Source organism: Marmota monax, unplaced genomic scaffold, assembly GCF_021218885.2.
Source record: "Marmota monax isolate L192 unplaced genomic scaffold, Marmota_monax_Labrador192_F-V1.1 WCK01_AAM20220418_F8-fsc00022, whole genome shotgun sequence".
Classification (NCBI taxonomy): Eukaryota; Metazoa; Chordata; class Mammalia; order Rodentia; family Sciuridae; genus Marmota; species Marmota monax.
In genome coordinates this window covers 20911675-20939346 of record NW_026695215.1, presented here as the reverse complement: position 1 = coordinate 20939346, position 27672 = coordinate 20911675, and the positions used below count along the sequence as shown (strand labels likewise).

The 27672-nt window shown below is 38.1% G+C and overlaps 2 protein-coding genes across 14 annotated transcripts in view; one reads left to right on the top strand and one right to left on the bottom strand.

Moving 5' to 3' along the window:
* Window positions 1-680: 680 nt before the first annotated feature.
* On the bottom strand, window positions 681-8520 carry Anapc13 (anaphase promoting complex subunit 13). Of its 4 annotated transcripts, none has more exons than XM_046431426.2 (3): window positions 8382-8520; window positions 4972-5097; window positions 681-861 (listed from the first exon to the last, which is right to left on the bottom strand). In XM_046431426.2, exons 2-3 carry the CDS (start codon window positions 5068-5070, stop codon window positions 736-738), a joined length of 225 nt encoding a protein of 74 aa, XP_046287382.1. In that variant the 5' UTR covers window positions 5071-5097; window positions 8382-8520; the 3' UTR covers window positions 681-735. The 4 variants fall into 4 exon arrangements, with proteins under 4 accessions (XP_046287382.1, XP_058430785.1, XP_046287384.1 ...); XM_058574802.1 differs by lacking the exon at window positions 8382-8520 and adding an exon at window positions 7540-7687; XM_046431428.2 differs by lacking the exon at window positions 8382-8520 and adding an exon at window positions 7305-7499.
* Window positions 8486-27672, top strand: part of Cep63 (centrosomal protein 63) — a 52660-nt gene continuing 33473 nt past the window's right edge. For 2 of the 10 annotated variants that reach the window (XM_058574798.1, XM_058574799.1), the window contains exons 1-3: window positions 12505-12523; window positions 16776-16844; window positions 17949-18126. In XM_058574798.1, the coding sequence (XP_058430781.1) occupies window positions 16801-16844; window positions 17949-18126 (222 nt within the window). In that variant the 5' untranslated portion in view covers window positions 12505-12523; window positions 16776-16800. Of the gene's footprint in view, window positions 8620-8692; window positions 8927-11624; window positions 11663-12504; window positions 12524-16775; window positions 16845-17948; window positions 18127-27672 lie in introns of those variants that run through there. The other 8 variants (XM_046431416.2, XM_046431418.2, XM_058574800.1 and 5 more) reach the window with 8 other exon arrangements.

Sequence of the window (27672 nt, the reverse complement as noted above, 5' to 3'; positions counted from 1 at the left end):
GGTTTCCAGTTGTACCAAAGGCAGCTATAGGAGAGCAGAGGTAATGATCAGATAACTTTTTAATCTGTAAATTTATTTATAGTTTGAAAATGGCATGGAAAATCCCAGGAATCTCAGTAATGAGTAAATAGCACAGCCTCTGTGGAGCATATGCGCCCACAGGCCCAAAGCTCAGAAGGCTTCTCAAGGTGGGGAACTACGAGAAGGCATGGATCCTATGTCTGGCTTCCTGTTTCTTTGCCTTTCCCTCTCATATTTTCAACCACTTAAGTCACAGAACATATGTAAGTAGTTTCAAAGTGTTAAACTTTGATAGTAAAGCAAAACTGGAGTTAAAAGCAAATGTTTAACCAGTCATGCTCAAACACAAGTGAGTGAATGAAGAATTTAAGGTTTAAAGAGCCAAATATTCTGCATTCCTGAGAAATCTGTTTCCCATTCTGAATATTTTCTTTTTCTTTTTTAATTGTTGATAGATCTTTATTTTACTTATTTATTAATATGTGGTGCTGAGAATCGAACCCAGTGCCTCACACATGCCAGGCAAGTGCGCTACCTCTGAGCCACAGCCACAGCCCCCATTCTGAATATTTTCACATTGCTCTTTGCTGCCTCACATTAAGAGGGTATACACTTTGTTGATTTATTACTCAAAGATCTGAATAAAGAGACTAAAAGAAAACATTTTATCTCTCTATATTTTTGAAAATCCATCCATGAGACAGGAGCCAAGAGTCAGTTTCCAACAGGGGGCACATTCTCATGGAGGTACTGCAAGGCCAGGTCTGTCCACTTCATTTCTTGTTCTTTCACAGATTCTGTGGTGCCACCGTTGTCTTGTTCAGGTTCAGGAAGTTCATTCTGAAAAGGTACAGTGACATTCAGAACAATACTCTGCATTAATATCTTAAAACTCAAGAGTACTTAGAATTAAAACCTATGAGTTCCTAGGAATGTGTGGCACAATTGCTAGGTATATTCTAAGGAAAGAGCCAAAATAAATAGATTGGAGGAAAACATCGGAAACACTGCTCAAACGTGGCCCAGTCCATGGGAACAATGGAGGGAACAGCAGGCACCGGGACTCTGGCATTTATGCAGGAGGCAGTGTGGCAAGGGGTGAGGGCAGAAGCTTCTAGAAGTCAACCAGGACCTAAGCCAGGATGCTACCATTTGCTGGGTTACCTGGGCAAGGTATTCAAACCTTCAGGGCCTTTGCCTCCTTTCTGGAAAATGGGAGGAAAAGGTCACCATAATGTCCTAGGACTTGGGTAAGTTAAATGAGATAATTTAGATCAAGTGCTCAGCACTGTTCAGGGCCTCCAGTGCTCCAGAGCCTTCGCTTGTATTACGAGTGGAAAGGACCACTGAAAGAGGAACACTAATCTTTTTTGGGAGGAGTATGTTTTAAAAGAACACTGGATTGGGCTGGGGATATAGCTCAGTTGGTAAAGTGCTTGCCATGCATGCACAAGGCCCTGAGTTCAATCCCCAGCACCACACACACACACACACACAAAGAATACTGATACTGGATTTGCTGGCATAGTCTGTAAATATAGGAAATTATCCCCAAACTATGCTGTTCTGAACATCTTATGTTAAAATGATGGCAGAGGCAGTGATGAGGGACACTGAAAATGTAACAGGATGCCTTGGTTCAGTCCCCAGTGACTCAGGAGGCTGAGGCAGGAGGATAGTAAGTTTGAGAACCAGCCTGAGCAACTCAGGGAGACCCTGTTTCAAATAAAAAATTAAAAGTGCTGGGGATGTGGCTCACTGGTAGAGTGCCCTGAGTTCAATCTCTCTCATTGCAAAAAAAAAGAAAAAATAACAAAAAATGCCTCGCAGAGATCTCCCCCTAGTGGTGAAGTTGGGCAACATAAAACACAGAAAGACAACAGTGAGCCATGGTGGGGTAGGTTTAGAGAAAAATCTAGAATTACTTCCTTAGACTTTATAGTTAAATTTATAGAGGTCACTGATAACAATGTATTTCTTTTTCTTTTCCCCTCTTTGGTACCGTGGGCATTTAACCACTGAGCCACATCCCCAGTTCTTTTAATTTCTTTAAGTCATAGTTTCGCCAAGTTTCTGAGGCTATTTTGAACTGTTGATCCTCTTGCCTCAGCTTCCCAAGTTTTTGGGATTACAGGCCATGTACCACTGCACATGGAAACATATTTCTTTGTAATTACCTGAATTTACGCTGTTTTAGGGTCAGCAAACTATCATGTACTATTCACACTTAACAATTTCTTGCTGAATTCCAATTTGTAATGCATATGTTTTTCCCCCATTAAGATTACATTTGATGTTTATTAAATATTTACTTATAATGTATACAAGTGTTTTGGAATCACATCCATCTTGCTCTACAAATATAAGACTGAGATTCAAACATACTTGCACAGATTGGAAAGTACGTAAGATTAAGAGACTAGATTAAGAATATTTGGCCCTACTAACTAATAGCTGACAAAGAATAAAAAGGTCCTTGGTCCTTGAAGTACTTAAGTCAGAGGCAGTTAATTCTGCTTAATTTCATCCCATCTGATACGCTTGTGTCTCATTTGGTGACTATTGTCTCTGGTAATGAACACCAACACATAAAATTGCACAATTGCCTAGAAAACAGAAAGTATCGTAAAAACAGCCATCCATGATGGTACACTGGAAAAATGGCTGGAGCTATTTTGCAACTACTCCTATCAAAAGGTGGTGTTTATTTCCCTAATCCGGTACTTGGACTGGCCATGTGACTTGCTTTGGCCAGCAGAATGCAGCTGTGGAGCCTGTGGGTAAGTTCTTGGCCTAAGCTCTATAAGGCTCTGCAGTTCCCTCTGATGCTGCTCTTGGAACCTGAGTCTGAGGTATCTGGGCTGGCCTGCTGAATCATTGAGAGACCAAGGCCCAGGTGCCCATCATCCAGGGACATCCTGCTAACTGCTGGATGTGTAAGACTGTCCTAGATTATTCAGTCTACTGGCTGTCAGTCTACTGGCTGACCGTGCAGCATAAGGAAGCCTAGCATTGATGAGCTGAGCTGGTGCAGCCAGAAGATCAGCCCAAATGAGTTTTAAAGCCATGAGATAAATAGTTGTTTTAAGTCACTAAATTTTGGGGTGATATGTTACGTAGCAAAAGCCAACTATACACACTGCTTTAGAATCACAGGACAAGGGGAAACATATCAATTAGCAACAGTGCAGGCTGTGACCTGCGAGATGGCAGGGAAATTTCCCTTTCCTTCATCCCTTTCACATAAGATGGTCCCCAAATCTTGTCATTAACAAGTCCAAAATTTGAGAAGTCTCCAATATTTTCATGGTATACCAGGGACTAAATCCGGGGGCCAGCCTTTTAAAATATTTTATTCTGAGATAGGGTCTCACTAAATTGCTTCAATGGGCAATCTTTCTGCCTCAGTCTCCCCAAACAGCTAGGATTACAGGTGTGCTCCGTTGCACCTGGCTCTGCCATTTTCTTCACTCTGCTCCAGCCTGCCTCCCTTATTTACGTCACTGCAGTAGCTTCCTAATTGGTCTTGCCTGTCCTCTTCTTTGTATGGGGCCATCTCTAACAATGCGCTGTACTGATTTTCTGAAACTCAAATCTGAGCATGGCGTGGAATGAAGACCATTCATTCCTAGGTCTCCACAGTGGAAGACTTCAGTGTGGCAAGAGATAATCTGTCAAAATTGATGTCCAGCTTTTCTGCCTACTTAAATGACAAGTGTAGTCTCCATGCACCCTGCACGTCTAGCACGGAGTCTTTCAAGACTCTGGGCCTGCACACTTCTCTCCCCTCTGCTGCAGGGCCTTTGCCCACTCTCAGTAAAATTCTGTTCTTTCCTAATGATCCAGCTTAATCATGACAGCCCCTTTGACATCTTTCTGCTGCCTGCCAGGCAATCAGCCTTCTCTATGCTACATGGCTAGTCATGTGCCTACTTAGAACACTTATAACACTATTTACCTGCTGCCTCTCTAGCCCTCCCAGGGGTATGAACTGTATCCTACATTCAGAGTCTTAGGGCACAGAGTAGGCACAAAGAAATGCTTGTTGAATGAATGAATGAACAAAATTTACAGGCCAGGATTTGGAGCTTTACAGACCAAGGTATGAAGTCCAACTTATCAGCTGCCAGATTCTGGACAAGTTCCCTTCTCTGATTCTACTCTTTCCTGCAAAATGAAGATGTTGTAAGAAGTTCCTTTCAGGGGAATTTTCCAGAGATCAGGAAAGGACAGTATTCTAGGAACTTATTGGCCTAAATGCAAATGAAGAAAAAGAAGAAAAGCCAGGTATCACCTGAATATTTTCCAGGGAACCTAGGGTAGGTATGTGTTCCAAGAACATGAGTTTCTCAAAATGTCAGCCAACTGACAAGCCCAAGGCAGGGAAGGAAGGAGCACCGTGCTGCGGCTCCTATTCCTGCCTCAGACCCTAAACTCTTAGCTTAGTTCACATCTGGCTTTGGTGTGGTGGACAAAGGATGGTCCAGAAAAATCTGGATTCCTGTTTTGGTATGACCCCTAACAGAGCAGGGCATGTCAGCTCTCTGAACCACATTTCTCCTCAAATAAAGAGTTGGGCTACGGTGTGGTGATGCATGCCTGCAATCCCAGCGACTCAGGAGGCTGAGACAGGAGGGATTGCAAGTCCAAGGCTAGCCTTAGAAATTTAATGAGACCCTAAGCAATTTTGCAAGACCCTGTTTTGAAATAAAATTTTTAAAAAAAGGGGCTGGGGATGTGACCCAGTGGTAAAATCCCTTTGGGTTCAATCCCCATTTTTTCCCAAACAACAATAATAACTACAATGAGTTGGGCTAGATACTCTCCAGAGGCTTTGAGAGTTGAGAGAATGCTGATTTTCTGTCCTACTAGTTAATTTTAATATCTCACGGTCGCTAAGTTTTGCCAGCTAACTTTAACCCATCATGCTCAGCGCACATCACAACCTACCAGTGGTATTGCAACATCTTCATAAGGCAGCTTGTCTTCTCGCCAAGCATCGTCAATCAAATCCAAGATCCTTCCATCTCTCTGGACCTCACTGTCCATTTTCCCGTAGCTTTGATTTTGTCAGATCTATAAACCAAAGAGATTATTTCTTCAACATGAAGACTGAGGCGCTGGTATAATTCAGTACTAGAATTCGTCAGGCTTTTTAGCCTGGACCTGTTTCTGGGCATGACATCACCCCAAGAAAGGCTCATTTTGTATGGATCAGGTGACAACTTATTTATAAGATCACGGTTCTTTCCCCACCTTAGCTGACAATTGTTTTATGGTGAATATAGGGCGGACATAGCCCAGTGTCCCAGAGTCTGGCAGGAGGCCAACACATCTCTAGAGAAAGCCCTTACATACAATGCACCCAAATATAGCTTTTCTTTAACTTTCACATTCATCTTTCCCTGTTCGTGATGCCTTTGACGAGTCCCTGATTCCTGCCTGCCACTCCTCTCAGCAGCTCTAGCTCTTCCTGTACTGTTTTTACACAAGTCCCTACCAGCCTTGGCTCAAACCCTGGCATTCTTGAGCACAGAGGCTAAATAAACATGAGTTAACACTGAGCTGGGCTCAGCAAAGTGACCAGCCAGAGGCCTGACAAAATTCCTCATAAGAACAATGAGGGTAGATGAGTTTGAAAAGAAAAGTGCACCTAGGCTGAGTTCCTGGTGAATAACAGTGGTCAAACCCCATGATGCTCCAGTTTCTGTTTCCCTTTAGCATTCCTTATCTGATTCTTTTTTTTTGGTACTGGGGATTTAACCCAGTCGTGCTTTACCACTGAGTTATAACCCTAGCTCCTTTTTTTTTAGTTGTCAATGGATCTTTTGTTTCATTTATTTATATGTGGTGCTGAGGATCAAACCCAGGCTTCACACATGCCAGGTAAGTGCTCTACCACTGAGCCACAATTTCAGCCCATAACCCCAGCCCTTTTAATTTTTATACAGGGGTCTCACCAAGTTGCTTAGGGCTTCACTAAGTTCTCAGGCTGGACTCAAACTTGTGATCCTCTGCTTCCGCTTTCCTGAGTTGCTGGGATTATAGATGTGCACATCCGCAACTGTGCCTGGCCCAACTGACTCTTAATGCTGCACTCCCTTTGATTCCTGGATGGAGGGGTCAAGATGCTCCTTGACCATGGCTGATTCTTCATTTTTTTTCTCTGGAACAGTTGTGACCTAATAGGCCGGGGGAGGGGGGGGGGTTGGGTAGTATTTCTAGGTTCCCTATTTCTAAGTCTGGGCCCTGCCTCCCTATCAAAGCCATCACCCTACTGTGCTCCCAGCTACAAAATGTCAATCTTGAGATACTGGAAACCCTTTGCACCAACAGCACCCTCAGTTACTCTTAGTTTCTGAGACTATGAACTCATGTGAAAAACAATCTTTTTAAAAAAATATTTATTTTTTTAATTTTAGTTTTAGGTGGACACAATATCTTTATTTTACATTTATGTGGTGCTGAGGATTGAACCCAGTGCCTTGTGCATGTTAGGCAAGTGCTCTATCACTGAGCGCCACCCCCAGCCCTACTCTTTGTGAGTAGAATTCAACTATGTCACACATATCTGTACTTCTCTCCAATAGTACAATTGTAAGATGGTTCTAATGCCTGGTAATAACTATACCCAAGTTAGGGTGGGGAAGGGTTTTTACTCTCAAGATAAGGATTCAGGTAAAATTCAAGCAAAAGATACCCACTACTTCTGCCACCAGTGAACCAAATGAGATCTTAATACTTCTCAGAATTAACCCAGAGTCCCAAGTTTTCAATTCCACAAGTATTTCAACAAAACTGGCACAGGAGCATTAAAATGGGTTGGAAATCATAATCTAGAGCTTGTATATTTATATGTATACAAATCTCCTATATATTCCATATTTATTTTCTAATGCTCTAATCATTCACCTATTACTTTATCAAAAGAACAGAACTCTAAAGACATATTATTTCAAAAGTCACCCAAAGTGTTGTATTTTTTTGTGCAATTTAAATTTTTATAGGTATCCTATATCTGGGATTATGGCATTTAATGGGTTAACCCACTACTACCCAGTGACTATTTCAATAGTAGCTGAGGGATCCTTTGTGTAGGAAACTTACAAACAGTCTCTACCTGTCAGCTTAGTTATCCTTTTGGAGTCTCTGTTCTATGAAAGCTCTCCATTACCTAATCTACTCCTATGTCCTTTCTGCTTTGTACCCCGGGATCCCCTTCACACTTTCCTCTGCTGATCCTTCCTGGTCCAGCAGGAATATCACCTTTATTTAAATATCACCTTTATTTAAAATGTGTTCTCCAATCGCTCCAGCTTCAGCAGGGTTTCTGTCCTGAATGGGATCCATTAAAGAAGTCAGCTCCGTGGCCAAGTAGTTTCACCTCTTGATTGTCATGTCTGTTTCAAACAGATGATTCCCTAACAGATATTCCCACAATTTGGCCTCAATCCCTTTTCACCTGTTCCTCTTCATAACACCTCCAACCTTGTCACTATTTCCAGCTTCTGCACTTACCCCTACCCCCGCGCTCCGCCCTTCCATCTCTTCCAAATTCAACGCAGGCATAAGCTCTTTGGGGGTTAGGCCCATTTCCAGGGTCAGACACCAAAATGCTTTTGCCTTTAACGGGCTGGAAAAGCAGGAAGCAATAAACAGGCAATGCCCGGCTCACGGCAGCTGTCCCAAGCACTTGCCATTCCCAGTTTTCTGAACAAACTTTTATTACACATGTGAGTCTCAACGTCTGCCATAATACCCCCCGCCCCGTGTTTCCGGCTAACATCAGTGTAGAAATCATTTCCGAGGTTGCCTTCTTCAGGGGGCGTTCTCCAAACCTCAGGGTGAGCGGGGTGCCAGAACCTAGTTCTCCACTGGTCCCACAGATCCCTGGGCGCAATGCATGGTACCAATTGGGGAAATAGTCACACTGTTCAGACGTCTTTCCAAACATGCAATGGGAGCGTTCCCAGGAACAGGGGCTCACTTTGTCCTGCTCTGTGTTTTACATGATTGTAAACATGTATTTCTACGACCCAAACATGCAAAGCCGTTCCGTTTCTAGAATTGACCTTCGCAGGTTACCACCGTCCGTATGAGCGCGTAAAGCCGCCCACCACCGCCACCACCCCTTCCGGTCCGGGGACTGGATATACCAAATGTGGAAGCAAAAAGGGGGAGGCTAGCATCGCCACTGGAAGTCTCTTTCCACCCGACACAGCGTGCAGCAAGGAAAATGGCTCAAAGGGTGAATGAGGGCCTCGGCCTCATCCACTGGGACTGAGGAAAAGTCCGAAGCTAAGGAACAAAGGCGTTCCTGCTTCTCCAAGTAACAGGCTGGGGACGCGACGATCCCTTACCGTAGGCGGGCCGCGGCAGCACCCTCTACTTCCAGACCACGCCCTCTGACCACGTGATCCACGAGCTCTTCTCTTAGATCCCCGGATGTGGGTGAACCCATTTGCTGGCGCGGAGGGAAAGTCAGGAAGAAGACATTTTTTTAATTACAAGTGAGGAGGCAGTGGGCGGAACGAACGTACCGACGCCGAGGCTGGACGTAAGGTTGGCGGCGACGCACGTGCGCGCCTCCGGCCCGAGGTAACGGCGGGAAGGCTCGGGGGCGAGCTTCCTGAGGCCCTGTAACCGCTTGTGTGCACCGAGGGCCAGCGAGGGGCGGGCGACTCCTGGTCCGTAGGCGACGGCCACGCTGGGCGCCGTGGTGCCGCTGACCTCCCTACAGCATGGCTCGCTGCTGGATCCCGCAGCAGCCCGCAAGCCGCCAGGCTCGCTGCTGCTGGCCCGAATCCACGCCGGCGCTCCGCCCCTTGGCCTCTCCGCCGCCTCTGCTCCGCGGCTCCATCTAGACGGGCCTGGCCCCGCGCGGTGCGCCGCTCGGTCCCGCCAGGTGCCGGGCGGGCCAGCACAGGGTGCGGGGTGGGAGAGCTGCTTCTAGGCCCCCTCGTCCCCATCAGAGCCAGCCCCTAAAGGGTCGGGGCCTGCTGCAACCCCATTGCCTAGGCTGCAGGCAGCGTCTAGCTAGATCTCTGGCTCTCTGGGGACTTTTTCCATTTACCGCAAGTGATATTGGCTCCTTTCTGATGGGGCTTTAAAGTTAATAATTTTTTAAAAAAAGAATGGAGTGGCTTAAGCGTAAATAATTAGTACAGAAGATGCGGAAATATGGCAGAATTGAAGAGCTTTGATACCTCCTTGCATACAAAATGAGGGATGGGAAAAAATGATAAGTGAAGGTTTAAAGGGCAGTTTCTTGATAAACCGTGAATCATGAAGATGCTTGAGGACAGTTAATATAGGCTCAGAATCTAGTTTTTCTTACATCCCTTACAGCATCAGGGGAGTAAAGATGAGTCTGATAGTCTAGCTTTCTTTTATAGTTGCATTATAGTATTTAAAAAAAAAAAATATATATATATATATATATATATATTTAGTTGTTGATGAACACATTTCCTTTATTTTTTTATGTGGTTCTGAAGATTGAACTCAGTGCTTCTTCACATGTGTGAAGGAGGCGCTTTACCACTGAGCCACAGCCCCAGCTTGCGTTACAATACACTTATTTACAGATTTTCCTGAGCCTTGTCTGATTACTTCTACCGACAACCTACCAACCCCCCCGCCAGGGTTGATACCAGGAGTGCTTTCCCACAGAACTACATATCCAGCCCTCCACTTTTTTTTTTGGTGGTGGTGGTTTGCTTTGTTTTGAGACAGGGTCTTGTTAAGTTGCCCCGGCTGGCATCCAACCTGGGATCCTCCTGCCTTAGCCTCCTGAATTCGCTGGAATCACTGCAAGGGACCACATTTTTTTTTTTTTAAATTGGTTGTTCAAAACATTACAAAGCTCTTGACATATCATATTTCATACATTTGATTCAAATGGGTTATGAACTCCCATAAGGCACCACATTTTATGTCTTTAATAGAGCAGTATACGATGCCCTATATTTATAGTTAGATGCCCTGTATGTATACAGTTGCTTATATACTTTTGTTTTATTTTTATATGAAGAGGAGACCAAGGATCATCACTTCACATTGCCTTCAGATATTTACATTTATATTTAAGCTGTAGCTTAATGACACAATAAAGCGTATATTTCCTTATTTGGAATGAAGTACCATCTTTAGACTGATTTTTATCCTGAACTCCTTGCCTTTTGACTCTCATTATCAGTAATCAGTTTGATAAAAGAGACTGTGAAACTTAAGTGGGTTAGATAGTTATAAACATTCAGTCACAGTGTCCTTCACAAGATATGTAGATTCAAGTTTTAAAAATTGCTTGTAAAAATTGTACTGATGTCATTTTCTTCCTATTGAAAAGACCTTTGCTTAGTTGTCATTCCTGTCCTCATGCATGTTGTGGCAGGTGAGGACAACATCTGTGGTCCATTCTATCATAGCCAAGTTTCTCCTGCTTCCAGCTAGGTTTGAATTTTTTTTTTTCAATTTTTTAAAATCACCATAGTACTATCATTATACAAATTAGTGAACATTCTGTCAATATCCAGTCACGGGACAGATTTTCTCAAGTGGCTGAAAGTGCTTTTACATTAGCTTGTTCTAAACAAAATCCATCTGCTGTGTTAGGGTTGATACAACCTTTACCTGGGCATGGTGGCACAGGCCTGTAATTCCAGCAGTTTGGGAGGCCTCTGAGGCAGGGGGGGATTGCAAGGTCAAAGCCAGCTTCAGCAATTTAGGGAGGCCCTAAGCAACTAAGGGAGACCCTGTCTCAAAAAATAAAGGGCTGGGGATGTGGCTCAGTAGTTAAGCACCCCGGGTTCAGTCCCTGGTTATAGAACAAAACAAAAACACCCTTTAAATCTTTCAATCTGCAGCAGTTTCTTCAGCTCCCTTTTTCCCCCTTACCATTTAAAATTTAACTGATTGTACCACATAATATTTTTTAATATGTAACTATTCCCTTTGTGTCCTCTCTGCCAGTGGTTAGATCTAGAATTGCACTGTTCAATGTTGTAGCCATCAGCTAGTTGTAACTATTTAAGTTTAATAAAATGAAACAGAAGTTTGGCTTTCTAATTACATTACTCACATTTGTTAGTTTGTCTAGTGGTTTACTGTTTGGACTGTGCAGATATAAAATAATTCTATGATTTCAGAAAGTTCTGTTGAACCACTGTAATTAGAATCTTGATTAGATCCAACTTTGATTTTTTTTTTTTTTTGATGGGGCAGTGTAGGAACATTTCATATTATGAAAATTACTATCTTTTGCATTATCAGGGAGGCACAATAATGTCTGAGTTTTCTCCTCTTGTAATGTTAAGATTTGAGCTGTGTAGTGGGTTCTGGTATTGCAAGCCAAATCTATCCACCATGAAATTATCCAAGAGGCTGTCACTTAATGGGAAAATTCTTTCATTGATTTAGATTCCCTGAATCCATTATTGTATTAGGAGTGGCAAAGTGGTGATCTTCTCATTCTGTCGTTCCCTCAAAATCTATTAGCTGGGAATCTTTTATGAAGAACTTGCCCTCATTAGCAATTTGCCTGAAATGTAGTTTGTTTAGGAAAGGCCAGAAAAAATTCTTAATTTTTTTCCATCTATTTTCAGACTACAGTAATGAGTTGGTGGCCTAGCAACCTCCAAAGGTAACCATGCCTTCTTAAATTATTATCATGAACTTATAGACTAATAAAATAATATATTTTATTTCAGTATATTGTTTTTTTTAATACTCACATTGTTTCCTTATTGACTAATGGGAGCACTTTTAAGTTGGCTCCTATTCCTTTTGGTATGACCAGTAGTTTTTATGATTTGCTTTTTGGTAAAATGTGTTTCTGTCTCATAAATCTCTGGCTTCCTGAAAGCACTGAAATAGGAAATATATTTTTTTAAAAAGGAGAAATATATGGAGTTCACATAATTTTCAACTTAACTTTAATTTGTGGATTCTTAAAACATTTTGTAATTTTTTTTCCTCTTTTGTTGAGAATCTTGATGCCTAATGCCATTAGTATAATCACTTTTTTTCCTTATCCTATATATAATGATTTAAAATGAATGATACCATTTTTATTATTAATAATGATTCCTAATAGTACTTAGAATTTCTTTGCAGTTCCTTTTTATCCTTAATGTATATGCCACTAGGGATATATATGTAGTAAAATTATTGTACTTTAAAGGCATATGAAGTTATTCATTATGTGGTTTAACTGTCAACTTGATTATCTAGTTGATTTAGTTTTTCAGTACTACTTTTTAATTTTTGTTTTATTATGTGTAAAATATCAGCATAGCAGTTCCTATAAAACAAGTACCTAAAACAAAGTTTATGCAGAGAAGTTCAGTTTTCATCCTAGTTTTTCTACCTCAACCACTTTCTCTCTTTATAGGTCTCATTTTTACTATCCTTCCATTAAAAAAAAAATGTACATAAGAGCAAAATGTGCGTGTGCACACACACACACGCGTGTGCAAACAATTTATCCTTCCTTAGTTACAAGGTACTATTTATTTATTTACACTGTTTTGTGTCTTGCTTTTCCTACCTAATAGCATTGTAGCTCACTTCATAGAAGTATTATCCCTTTTTTCACTTTCATAATATTTTATTAATGGGATGGATATTCATTTGGTCTCTCTTGATAAGCATGTGTATTTCCTATTACAAATAGTAGTGCATGGATATCCTTCTCTGCATGTTAATTTGGATTTTGCCAGTGTATCTTTGGGATATATTTCTAGAGGCAGTATTGTTGGATCATAGGGTAAATATATATCAGTTAATATTGCCAAAATCTGCCCTGTAGTAATTATGCAATTTGCTTTCCTCCCTACAATATATGCAAGTACCTGTTTTCCTTATTAACGTATATAGTCAAACTTGTAATTTTCGGTTAATTCAATCTGAAGAAAAATAAGTTAGTAAAGTTTTAATTTATATTTCACTTATATATTTATATATTTAAGGCCATTTTTATGTACTATTTCTTCATATCTCTTGCCCATTTTTCTGTAAATTTATAGGTAACCACGTTATAATTTCATGTTAGTGGTATAAATTTTTTCCATACATTTTTATAAGCTATTTATATAATTGGGTAATTAATCCTTTGTGATAAAAATTTTAAATACTGTTATCATTTCTTTTTTAACTTTGCTTATTTTTTCCATGTAGAAGTTTATTTTTATGTATTTCTATTTTTAAAACTTAATTCTTTTTTTTTTTTGGTGAGAAATTTCTCTGACATCTTAGCTACCATTTTTTTCCCACTTCATTTTAAGTAGGAACCTTTCTGGGAAATGGTAGATACTAATGATTGTTCATTGGAGCAGCTATAGTTTATTAGCAATAGTCTATCTGACATAGCCATAGGTCTTAGTAATTCAAGGGACACCAAGGCAGATAAGGATAGAGCCTCCTTTAAGCTAGGCTATGTCCTTTCTCTTTGTATACTCATAATTCTAGCCATAGCTTTTTCTTCCTGTGTTCCATTTTTGTAAGTAATTTGATTTTAGGCATACTCTGGATGTTTTTTTCTGATTTGTAAAATGAAGAGGTTAAATTAGAGGCCTGAAGTGCTTTCTGGTTCCTAAATTCCAGTATGTTAATGAGTTTCAAAGATCTGCTTATTATCAGACATCCTATTTATATCTTATTTCTCTAAGATTTAAAGTGTTTTTCCTCCTGCCTAGACTTGATTTAAAAAAAAAAATCTGTATTTCCTTAAAAACATTCAATTCCAGGTTTTACTGATTTATAATAGCCTTCATTCCAAAGGCAAGTTCAAATTAATAAATTCTGCTTGTTTGTATCCTGTTCTAACAGCAGGCATAAGTATAGTTGTATCAGTTGTAGTGCAACACAGTTTCTATTTTACTACATCAGCATTTCAGGCTACTAGCAAGGAGTAGCAAATTAGGAAACAGTTTTTACTTAAATTTGTATTTAGTATTATGAACACAGAATATATAGTTTTACATAATTCTATATCACATGGCATAGGCAAAGAAGAAATCAGTGTGTAGAGTTTAATGAGGTTAGATTGGTTAGGAAATCAGCTATGGAAACTTAGATCATAAAGGTCTGCAGAAAATCTGAGTCCTTGCTGTTTTACCTGACCCTAAGGATGAGAACCAGTCATGTTTGATGGTGTCTCAAGTAGATGTTGAAGGTATTGACAAGGAGACACATCACACATTAGCAAGTTTATTTTCTTCAGAGGATGTTGTTGGTTCCCTGTCTCCTTTCTTTAAAACAGGGATGTCTTTGTCCATTTCTTAGGCCATTTATTTTCATTTCTGCAGTGGCGGTTTTCCTTATGTGTACTGTTACTTGATTGTACTGCTGCCACCTGGTGATCATGAGGTGATGTCATGCCTAAGTTTAATTTGATTTTTCGCCAAGAAGACACCATTAAAGTAAAAGAAGATATGTTGATGTATTCTAAAATCTGGAATATTGTAAAATAAAAAAGATTGTACATGAGTTGAGACATGAGAGTCTATTGTCCAGGACTAGAATTCGCAGTTTTATCATGCTCAGGTTATCTAACCCTCCAAGCCTCAGTTTCCTCAAAGTAATAGTATCTATCTGAGTAATGTGAGGATTGAATTAGACAAAGTGTAGAAGGCTGCTAGGATGTGAGCATTCAGTTACTTTAAGTATCTATTATTATTAAGTAATAATGTTATCCATAAAACATATTAATGTATAATTATATTGCTAAATATATTACTGTTTAACATGACTTGAGAAAGTATAATTTTAGTAGCAATAGTTTAATAGCTGTAGTAGCACCTCCCTTAGGAATAACACTTTTCCTATATATTTACTAAATATCCATGTGTGGTTGTTAGAAGCATGCTCCTTACAGTGAACATTTAATTGGCTTTTAGATTCTCCATGATGCAGCTGGAAGAAACCTTGAAGATTATTGTTCATGCCTTTCATTTCACTGATGTAAAAACTGAATTCTCATTTCACAAAGCTAGTTGCAGAACTCTGTAATGCCTCCTAGTTCTCTTAGAATAGACCAAGGGGGCATCTGAGTTGCACTGTAATTTGACTCTTACCATAGTTTGAAAGTAGAATAGAACATGGGAACTTTCTCTTTGAGTTTTTTTTTTTTTTTTTTTTTGTGTGTGTGTGTGTAATGTTGGTGAAATGTTTAATAAACCAACTAGAAGAAAAAAACTCCCATGTCATATTTGTGTATGAATAGTTAATTTCCTTTGTTAGTACCTTTAGAAATAGATGCAAATAAGGTACAGTGGTTATATTTTCCAATTTTCTCATCCCTTCTGTGTCTCTGGTACACTGGTGCATCCTTCTGCTACTACATATATCATAGTGGGGAACATTTTTGGTTACTTTTTTTTGGTCCCATACTGAACTATTAATTCCTTGGGAAGGTCCTTGTCTTTAATTACTATATATAGAGTACTTGGTATAACACTGAATTATTTGTTGAATAAAGGAATCTACTTCTTGAAGCAGTATAATTTTTAGGTGAGGCATTAGGACAAAGGGCAGAACTTCCATATCACAGCATTTGGTCATTGTCTAATGGCTATAATTTAGGGTCGAGGTTTTGAAGGCTTAAGGAAAGAAAATAGCTTCTAAGGAGTAAAAAGTGATTTGACTTTGACCCTTCTAAAGATTTGTGATAAGAGATGAGAAAGGTACAGCACATTAGCACTTCTGAATTTAAGGATCCTTCCTTTTTTGCTCTTAACTATCTTTTTTTTTTTTCCTTTTTTTTTTTTTTTTTGGTACCAGCCATTGAACTCAGGGGCACTCGACCACTGAGCCACATCCCCAGCCCTATTTTGTACTTTATTTAGAGGCAGGGTCTCACTGAATTGCTTAGTGGCTTGCTGAATTGCTGAGGCTTGCTTTGAACTCACAATCCTTCTGCCTCAGCCTCCTGAGCTGCTGGGATTACAGGTGTGTACCACCATGTGGCTTCACCTATCTTTTTCATGTTATGATTTCCCTTTTTACAGCAATCTCTTCTGCCTCCCTTTTCTGTAGTCCTCCAGCTAAGGCCTCTAGTTTGCATGAGGTAGGTAGGAAAAGGGAAAGGAGATCAGCCTTATACCAGCATATATACTATGTGGAAATGCTACCCTGGACTTGAGCTGCATAATAAAACTAGTTTTCTGCCCTTAACGGATGGTCTAGCAAGGAAAAAGGACATGCAAAACATTTATTTTCAGCTTTTCTATAATTTGTAACTCTTGTGGGAAAAAACTCGTAAGGCCAAGAAGAAATGCGAAGGAAGGAGAGCCCCTGAGGTTGTTTTCAGGGGAGGTGCTCTGGGCCTGTCTTCTCCAGAGTAAGGCTCTCAAAGGTGGACTGGGAGTTTCACCTCAGTGTGTTTCACCTTTTTAGTGATTTTTTTTTAAAGAAAAACTATACTTTTCCTCTGATGCATATGACCCCACTTATTTTATAAGGTGGTTTGTGACAGTGTCCTGCTGGAAAGACTTTCCTCTTATGATTAGAACCTGGCATAGAACAATGAGGGAGAGTATCAACAGCAATTAGGATAAGTTTTTTTTTTTTTAATCAATAGTGTGTTTATTCCTAAAAAATAAAAGCGTGATGTTCTTTGCTTCTACAGTCATTTTAAAAGGTACTGAATTTTCTCATCATGCTGTCAATTCACATTCTTAAGTTGAAGTTGGAATGTTAGAACTTAAAATGATGAATTTTCTCATCACTTTCTTTTTTTTTTTTTGCCTTTCCAGTTGCCAGAACAAAGGGGATTTAGCGATGGAGGCTTTGTTGGAAGGAATACAAAATCGGGGACATGGTGGGTAAGTTTGCTTTTGACCTTGAGCTTCTCACTACAGTTTAGAAAGCATACTAAGCTGTACTGTGTCTTGGGTACAAAAGCAAAAGTGTTTGGCACAAGCTAAGCTGATCCATGTCGTATTCGCCTCATATCTCTTTAGGAGGTTTGTCTCATCTCAGCCATGTGAAGCTAGGCTCTTGCTTTCATTCCAGCAAAAGTAGGAAGTACAGAGGTTTTGGGACCCTAAGATCATATGCTTTTTAAAAAAGCATCAAACACTTAGTGGTTAGAGCTCTCAGTGAACCTTCCTGGAAATATCTTTGAATCTAATATATTTATGTCTACTACCTCTGTTTCACCTCTGCAATGTCTGTCATTTCTTGAAATTTGGAAGGATATCAATGAGTTTACAATAATAAGGTAGGTTTCAGTAAGTTTCTAAATAATAAGGTGGGAAGAAATAGTTGAAATAAATCTGGCTCAATGATGAATTTCTTGAAATAGCTCTTAAACTCATATTATCACTTTCCTGCACAATAGCCTGCTTACTTCAAAAGCTTTTTATTTGGTTAGATGAGAATGTGGATAGACTAGTCTGGGTTCTTCCTGAAAGCTTCCCTAAAATATCACAAAATAGTTGTGGAAGTTTCATTTCACAGCCTAAATTAAAACAGCAATCTTTTGTTTGGCCAAATGATTTAGGCTTTAGGTTGCTTATTAGAGGAAGGCAAACTGTTTTATGGAATAAACCATCCTAAAATGAACACTAAAAGCAAAAGCTCAGAAATCCTGTTCTTCTGGTAGTTTTGCTGAGTGACATTCTTCTACCTCAGGTAGATTTAATCTGTGTGTGTGTGTGTGTGTGTGTGTGTGTATATATATATATAATTTTTTTTTTAAAAGAGAGAGAGAGAGAGAATTTTAATATTTATTTTTTAGTTTTCGGCGGACACAACATCTTTGTTTGTATGTGGTGCTGAGGATCGAACCCAGGCTGCACGCATGCCAGGCGAGCGCGCTACCGCTTGAGCCACATCCCCAGCCCTCTGTTGTATTTTTATACGTGGAAAGAAGGAAAAGCACTTGAACATATGTCTGTGTTCTTAATGTTTTTTCTTATTTAAAGGGCATTCTTGACATCCTGTGAAGCAGAACTACAAGAGCTCATGAAACAGATTGACATAATGGTGGCTCATAAAAAATCTGAATGGGAGGGGCAGACACATGCTCTAGAAACTTGCTTGGACATCCGTGAACAGGAACTTAAGACTCTCAGGAGTCAGTTGGATATAAAACAAAAAGAGGTAAAACAATTGATTCTCTTATTTTGATAATTTGACTTTGCTTTGTTTATTAAACTATTTTTTTTATTTAACTATTTCTTAAAGAAAGCATTTGTGTATCAAGTTAAGTTTTTTATTCTAATTCTGATGGTATGTTTTAAAAGAAAAACTCATTGTGAAATTGTATAAGAATATTAATAGTTATTTCAAGGATCAGTTTTATCCTGTTTACATTTATATTTAATATGTATATAATTTATTTAAGAAAATATAAAAGAGTATCACATGATCATTGTATAATTGTCATCATTAAAATTATTACATGTTCATATTAACATTCACTGAATTGAGTGAAGTTGTTTTGGACTTCATTGTATGGCTAGTTAAAAAAAAAAAAAAATTAAAGTTGATCCCAGGTTCACTAGTTTGCTCTTGTAGTCTTAAAAAAAAATTCTTTAAAAAATTATGCTTACCTTTTTTTTTTTTTTAGCTGTAGGTGGACTCAATACCTTTATTTATTTATTTATTTTTATGTGATGCTGAAGATTGAACTCAGTGCCTCACATATGCTAGCAAGCGCCCCACTATTGAGCCATGACTCCAGCCCCCCAAAATTATATTTATCTTTTTTGGAAATTAAGAGAAAAGAAGGAAAATAGGAAAACAAAAATTACTTACAGTCCTACTATCTACTGATACTGGTAATTTTGGGGAAAAGTTTAATAATATTTGCTGATTTATTTCTCATAATTTAATAGGTACAATAGGAAGAAGTACACTGAGTATTGGAAGGAAAACCAGAAGCATTTATAAGTCCAAATATTATCTCTGAGTTTCTGGCATGAATGTCAGTCTCAAAATGACTGAGGGAGTCAATGTCAGTCTCAAAATGACTGAAGCAAGCAGTAATCCCAAGCCCCATTCTGTTGATCTATGTTAGCTACTATAGGGTCACTACTCGTCAAGGCTGTTGTCAGCTTACTCAGGTACACTTCCATGAATGGCACACATTGAGTTGTGATTTGGGTGATGACTCTTACCAAGAGGGGCTAGGGTTGTGGCTCTGTGGTAGAGTGCTTGCCTAGCATATGTGAGGCAATGGGTTCAATTCTCAGCACCACATATAAATTTAAAAAAAGTCCATTGACAACTAAAAAATTTTTTTAAAAAAGTAATTTAGAAATGCTTCATGTAAAATGGAAAGGGCTATGCTTGATAAAAATATTTCATACTTTTCAAGAGAATCTTTAATAGTTGGCTGGCACTTTGGTTCAAAGCAATACATAAGTTGTTTATTTTGTTAGAAACCCATTAAAGAAATTCCTGTATTTGAGATTATGAGACTATTTAGTCACTCTAGGCCAGGTTTGAACTTGTTCATCTAGCTTGGTTTGATGGATATTAGTGTCATTGTTTACTGATTTGTAGAGAAGTTAAAGGACTGTATAGATAGATTAGATGGTAAGGATTTAAAGATTACAAATTTGGCATGGGGACATATTAAGAAATTTAGAATTGCAGCTTGGTCAATTTCTTCATTGATTGGAATGCTTAAAATTGATAAAATTTCTAGAAGTAATGTACTGTTATCAAATGCTAATAACAATGGACATCTATTCTGTGGAGTTTGTGAAATTGTGTTGTGTTAAAACAATTCTTTCAAGTGTATCATAAACTGATTTGAGCAGTACATGATATAAGAACTACAAATTAAAACTTAAGTTTTTGTCATTTCATTTGCTGTCCAACCAGCTCCAGCCACCTACAGAACATACTTGGAAGAGCATTTAGTACAGGCAATTGAAAGTGAATGCTTTATGAGTTTTATGATTATGGTGTTGGGATTGGGTTGGTTTTAAAGGATGTTTTTGCTGCTGTTTTCTTCTAACTTCCTACAGAACAAATTAAGGAATTTGGAGTTCTGGCTCTGCCTCTTTTTAGCTGACTGGTTTTAGACAAGTCATTTAAACCTTTTTGAGCCTGTTTTATTGTGTGCAAAATTTGGATTTAATCCTTACATTACAGTATTGTTGTAAAGATTGAGTTATTGTATATGAAATGGCTTTGAAAAATATGAATCATATAAATAAAATGATCAGTTAGGATTGAAGATCGAGGATGTAGCTCAGTGATAGAATGAATGCTTGCCTAGCACATGTGATACCTGAGTTTGATCTCAAGCATTGTCCCCATGTGTGTGCACGCACACACACACACACACATAATTTGTTATTTAGCCCCTTTTCCTATCATCTATGCAAAACTTGACTCCCATTTCTCTAAATTCTTCCTCTAACAGCATTTAACTTTTTCCCCCTCCTCCTTTTTTTAAATTTACTATAAATGTAAACATTAAATGTGAAGATTTAATTTTATTTATATAGCAGTGTCTGATTGATAATGGCCACTCAAAAGTATTTAAATTTTTTGATGTATCGTGGTGGCTCTGAACCCTTCCGTAGTTTAGTTATGGGCCCAGAATGGACCAGATACAGAATAGATCCTTTTGAAAATACCATTCAGCTTCAGACATTTAAATCACTGAAATCAATTTAAGGTGATCTTAGAGTGCTGTTCTCCCTGGGCATCTCTAAAGTGCTGGGGCTTCCAGGAACCTGGAAGAAACAAACTCAAATTTTTCTCCAAAGAAGAAAACACCATTCTAGGTTTCAACGTAATTCTTCAAATAATTGTGCAAATACAATGCATAGTACACACTCAGAAATTAACTCCAGATGCACAAGGACACAAGACAACAAGAATGACAAACAGTAGAAACAATAGAAAATAGAAACAGACCTATGACAAATCTAGATATTGGCATTATCCTGCTCAGAGTTTATAGTGTTACTAAAATTGAGGGTTTCAAGAAAGAATTGAAAACTATACAAAAAGTGAAATGAGGCCTTAAAGATTGAGATCATGATGAACTGGAAGCTACGACAAGAAGAAAATGTCTGGAATGAAGCACAAAACATAGAAAGTGTATATGAAAGCATAAGAGAAAGAGGATGCTATGAGAAGGTGTAACATAAGTATTTTTAGAATCCTTGAAGGAGAAAGAAGAATGTGAATGGGCACAAGTGATATTTGAAGAGATATTGGCCAATTTTGCCAAAAGTGAATGTTTTGATTGGGTGTGGAATGTTCCCCAAAGTTTTGTGTTTGAAGGCGTGGTTCCCCATACAGCAGTGTTCGGAGATAGGGCTTTCTGGATATGATTGGATCACGAGGACTCTTGGTTTCAGAGTTCTCTGGTCTAGTGAATTAATTCATTTTATGGATTAACAATTTGAACAGACTACTGGGAGGTGGTGAGAACTGTGGGCAGATGGAGCATCACTGGAGTCATGCCCTTGGGACTACCTCTCGTCCCTGGCCCCTTCTTGGCTCTCTCTGTGCTTTGTGGCTACTTTGAGTTGAGCAGCTTTCCTCTGCCAGGCCCTTTTGCCATGAAGGTCTGCCTCACCTCAGGTCCAGAGCACCAAAGCTGGCCAGCCATGGACTGAAATTGCTAAAACCGTGAGCCAAAATAAATCTCTTCTCCTTTAAGTTGTTTTTCTCTTGGTGTATGTCACAGCGATGAAAAGCTGACTAACCCACCACACAAGAAGGCCAAGCATCTTAAGCAAGATAAATAAAAAGAAAGGTTTATTTGTGTTGAAAATTAAAGACAAAGATAAAATCTGAAAAGCAATGAAAGAAAAATGATCTATAAACAATCTGAACAGCTGACTTGTCAGCCAAAACAGTGAAACCTGAACCCAATGGAATAATATCAAAAAGGAGAGAAAATGACCTTTCCTCCCTGCCAAATCAGAATTCTATATCCAAAATAAAGATGAAACAGACATTTTCAGAATTTGTCACAAAGCATATATCAGGAGATATTAAAGAATGTTCTTCGGGTAGAAGGAGAATATCCCTTATGGAAGGTCAGAGTTGTAGGAAGAAAGAGAAAACAACAGTAAACATATGGGTAAATTTAAATGAATATTGACTTTATTCAACAGCGTTAGACTTTTGAGTTTAACGTATATGTGGAATTATGGTGGCAGTGATGGCATATTTGATTCAAGTTAGGAACAAATGAATTTAAGTCTTTCTGTAGTACTTGGATTGCCTGGGAATTGGTAAAACTGCTAATTAACATTCGGATTGTGTTATGGTTCAGACACGAGGTGTACCCCAAAAGCTCCTGTCAATGCAGGAACATTCAGAGGTAAAATGATTCCAGCGTGAGAGCTGCAATCTAATCAGTCTATCCTAGTTTGAATGGATTGACTGTAGGCAGGTGTGGCGAGGCTGGAAGAGGTGGTTCACTGGGGGCATGCCCTGCATCCCATCTCGCTCCTCTCTGCTTTCTGAATCCGCCAGGAGCTGGGCAACTTTCCTCTTCTAGGCCCCTCTGCTGTGATGTGCTGCCTCATCTTGGGCTCAGAGCAGTGGAGTTGGCCATCTATGGACCAGAGACCTCTGAAACCATGAGTCCTAAATAAACTTCCTTTTCTAACTTGGTCTTGTCTGGTGTTTTCTTCACATTGATGAAAAGGCTAATAACTGAAACAACTTGTTATATGATAAAACCATGTTTTAACTTTGTGTAAACCATTGAAAGTATGTACTATGTAGAGTATATCTTCCAAATTAATAGAAGGAGAAAAATGGAATGATAAAAAGTAATTAGTCTCAAAGAAGGTACATCAGGAGGGAGGAAAGTACACAGCTTATTAAGTACAAATTTAAATGTACTAAGATGATAGATTTAATTCTAAACAGGTCTGCTAAATATAAATGCTGTAGCTGGCCTTATTAAAAGATAAAATGGGTAAACTGAGTTAAAATAATTAATTACTATTTTTGATAATTATAAAGGCATAAGAAGGTTGGAAGTAAGAGGTAAAATAAAATTATATCCCTTGAAAACACTTGATGTAGAAAGGTGGTGTAGTGATATTCAAATCAGAAAAAGGATATTTGAAGCAGAAGCAAAGAATATTATTACAGGTGAAGAGAAGCACTTCATAATGACAAATTTTGAAATTTCAGGGTGTGTAATTATTATGGACATTCTTCGTGCCCCGTATCACATCCTTTTTGCTCCTGCTTTTATTTTAGCTGCTGTGTGCAGCTTCCTGTGCATAGCCAGCATTCCACCACACTATGCTTCTCTCTCTGGGTCCTTGGAAACTGCTCAGGTGAAATCCAGAAGTATAGGGAAGTTAGCACTTCAGGGCAAGCCAAGGAGTGGAGGCACTGAAATAAGTGGATAAAATCTCCAGCTTTCCATCCCTCAGAGGGACAGTTCTGAAACATTCTGTAAGTATGTATAAATAGTTTTAAAATAAAATTCTTTCTTTTCCTCTATCCCTCATATGTATACAGAAAGTGTCATAACTACAAGGGGAAATAGATAAAGCTACAATCTTAGTTGGGATTTTGACATTTTTCTTAGTGACTGATGGAAGAAGAGACAAACATCAGTAAGAATACAGATTTGAGCAGCATGATCAACAAACTTGACCCAATTTATAGAATATTACACAACAGAACTGCAGAGCACACATTCTTTTCTAACACAAACAGATCTCTTAACAAAATTGACCATATCCTGGGCCAAAAAGTAAATTTCAATGCAATTCAAAGCCTTGAAATTATAGATATGTTTCCTTTGAACATAGCAGAGACAAGTTAGAAAAAGATAACTTGAGAGATCTGTATATATTTGAAAATTAAGACAAAGTTCTGAATAATTCATGGATCAAAGAAGCAGTCACAATGGAAATTAGAAAATACTTTTAATGGAAAGATAATGAAAATACAGCAAACTTGTAGGATGCGGTTGAAATGTCTCAGAGGGAAATTTATACCCATAAAAAGCATATATGAAAAAATAGGGAAGGCTGTGAAAGTCAGCGAGATAATGTTTCATCTAGAGAGATTAGGGAAAGAGCTTGCTAAGACTAAAGAATTTAGGAAGAAGGAAATTAAAAACAACAACGTTTGAAAATAAAAATTTGGAAATGATGTTCCATGAAAGAATTCCAAAAGAAAATTGAGCATGAGACAAAGTAAACATTAGGGCCTATAGCAAGGCTAGAGATCTAGGGACATTTTAAAATCATGAAGGAATCAGTTCATTTGGTTTGGTTGTTTCAATTTTATAAGACTTAATAACATAGCCTTAAAATATACAAAGTAAAAATGGACAGAATTTAGGGAATAATTAAATTCATGGTGATAATCTATAATCTATGATTATAGAAGACTTTAATACAACTCTCAATAATTGATGGAACAAGTAGACAAAAATAGATGTAATCAAGATTAATAAACTTGACCTAATTAGTCTAAATGGAGGATTGTACCTAATTGCTGCCAAGTGCACATTCTTTTCAAGAAAATATTTACCACTACAACCATAAAGCAGTTCACAACATATTTCAAAGAATTGACTTATATTTTTGAACAACAAAAAAAATCAAAACAACAAAACACAACCAGAAAATTCTCAAGTGTTTGATTATTCATGAGTCAAGAAGACATCACAGTGAAAATTAGAAAATAATTTTAGATTGAATGAAAGCCAACTTTCTGTGTATCAAAACTTATGGAGGCTGGGAGTGTATGTATTTCACTGGTAGAGCATATGCTTAGCATCGCAATGCCCTGGGTTCAATCTCCAGTTCCAGCAACACAAAAACAAAAGTGTGTGTTTGTGTATGTGTATGTATACACACGTTACATATAGAGAGATTAGAAATATTGAAAAGCAGTGATCTAAAATTAGAAAAAATTGGCTGGGGGTATAACTCAGTGATAGAGCGCTTGTCTAGTATGCACAAAGCCCTGTGTTCAGGCTGGGGGTGGGGTGGGGCAGTTAGAGAGATAGAAATAGATATTAGGGAAAAAAATAACAGCAAATAAAGGCCAAGAAAGAAGAAGAAAAGATACAGTGGAGATAGGAATAGAAACTAATGAAATAGAAATGTATAAGAGAGGATGAACAAAGCCGTGATTGGTTCTTAGGAAACAATTTAATAAAAGTGATAAACTTGATAAGACTAATGAAGAAAGAAAATGATAACTAATGTTTGCATTTAAAAAGAAAACCACTATAGAGCCTATTTAGTGTAAATGCTATAAGAGGATAATGTGAATGACAATATGCCCCCAATAGAAAATTTAGATGTAATAGAAAAATTCCTAGAAAAGTATAGCACACAAGAAAAGTTGAAACATGTGAATAGTATCCCACTTACTAAATCTGTCATTGAAAACTCTGATGGAGAAATTTTTCAGTCCCAATTGGCTTCAGTGGTGAATTCTACTAGACATTATAAGGATTAAGTATCACTAGTTGTTATGGTTTAGATGTGACGTGTCCTTCAAAAGCTCATGTCTGAGAAAGAAAATGCAAGAAAATTTAGAGGTAAAATGCTTGGGTTAAAATTTCTTTAACATAATCAGCACATTAATCCTCTGATAGGTATTAAATAGGTGATAACTTTAGGCAGTACAGTGTGGCTGGAAGAAGTGAGCCATTGGGGTGTGCCTTTTGGGAATATATTTTGTGAGCTAAGAATAGATTTTGTGAGCTGAAGTCTCTCTCTACTTCTTGGTGGCCGAGTTCTGAGCTGCTTTCCTCCTCATGCCCTTCCACCATGATATCCTGCCTCACCTTGGGTCTAGAGCTTGAGTGTTGACTGCCTGTGGATTGAGACCTCTGTAAGTGTGAGCCTTAAATAAGCATTTACTCCTCTAAATGTTGTTCTTGTCAGATCTTTTGGTTGCAGCAGTGAAAAAAGCTGACTGAGACACTGGTTGTATAAAAAATTTTTCAGAGGGCTGAAAAAAGGAAAGATTTTCCTAACTCCTTTTATAAAACAGCATAATCTTGGTTTCAAAACCTAATAAGGACAGAACAGGAAAAGAAAATTATGGGCCAATTTCATATGAACGTGGGTTTAAAACTGAAAGAAAATATTAGCAAACTTAATGTAGCAATATATGAGAAGGGTATCATATTGTGATCAAGTTAGGTTTGGCCTAGAAATTCAAGGTTGGTTTACCATTTGTAATCAGTATAACTCAGCAAACTAGAACTAAAACTTCCTTAATCTGATAAAAGATTATAAAAGAAACATGTAGCAAGTAACTTTAAAATATCAAAAGCTTTATTTCAGAGATTGTATATGAATCAGGGATGCCCAGTATCACTGCTTTGTTTTTCCATCATTGTAATTAGTGGAGGTTTAGACAGTGCAGTAAGCCAGAAAAAATAAATAAAAACTATAAGGATTAGGGAGGAAGAAATGCCATTGTTATAATTAGTACCTAACTTATTTGTATACATAGAAAATCCAAAGAATCTACAAACTTTTAGAATAAATGAATATAGCAGATTGCTTAATTCAAGGTTACTCTATAAAAATTAATTGAATTCTCTTTATCAGCAAAAAGCAGTTAGAAAAGATGTTTAAAATGATATCATTGATAAGAGTAACAGAAAAAGCACCAAATATAGTAAATCTGAGAGATAAAAGTCATATAGAAGTTTGGCACTGTGGTATCTGCCTGTAATCCCAGAAGCTGGGAGGCTGAGGCAGGAGGACCACAAGTTCAAAGCCAGCCTTAGGAAAAGCGAGGCACAAAGCAACTCAGTGAGACCATGTCTATAAATAAAATACAAAATAGGGCTGGGGATGTGGCTCAGTGGTTGAGTGCTCCCAAGTTCATCCTGGTCAATGGCCCCCCCCTCCAAAAAAAAAAAAGTCATAAAGAAAACTCTAAATTATGGGGAGAAGCTAAAGCTGAAATAAATGAAAGGACTAGAGTATATTCTTGAACTCAGTATTTTAAAGGTATTGGTTTTACCAAAATTGATATATAGAGATATTTAGTTGTTATTCTAATCAAATCCCAATGTATTTTCAAATGAAAACTGACAAGGGTAATTCCAAAATGTGTATAGAAGTAACCAAGACATTTTGATGAGGAATTAAGTTGGAAGACTTAGTATGAGACAGTATGATTATTTAGATGAATATTTAACATATTTAGTGCATTATCCTAATAGTAGGGTTCATTTTGACATTCATAAATGCATGTAACATAGTTTTCTCCGTTTCAGCCCCCAGTAGTACCCCTTTCCCTCCCTCTTCCTTCCCCCTCCCCCTCTTCCTTTACTCTCTTGGTCTTCCTTCTTTCTATCTATATTTATTTTAAATTAATGCATTATAGTTTTATTTAAAGTTAGAATGTATTGTGGTATATTTATGATATGTACCTAGTATAATTTGGTCAACTTCATTCCCTAGTTCTTCCCCCTTTTCTCCACCCCCTCATTGATCCCCTGCTTCTACTCTACTGATCTCCCTTTTGTTTTCACGAAATCTAAGTTCCTTTTTTCTCTTTAGCTTTCACTTTTGAGAAAAACCCTTGACTTTCTGAGTCTGGTTTATTTTACTTAGCATAATGTTCTCCAGTTCCATTCATTTACCAGCAAATGACATAATTTCATTCTTCTTTATGCCTGTGTAGAACTCCATTGTGTATACACAATAT

Bases quoted from the DNA above. Each gene is read 5' to 3' on its own strand.
- Anapc13 (XM_046431426.2), bottom strand. From the start codon at position 5,070: ATGGACAGTGAGGTCCAGAGAGATGGAAGGATCTTGGATTTGATTGAC. The intron at 862-4,971 runs GTAGGTTGTGAT...GTACCTTTTCAG, and splicing joins AAGATGTTGCAATACCACTG to AATGAACTTCCTGAACCTGA.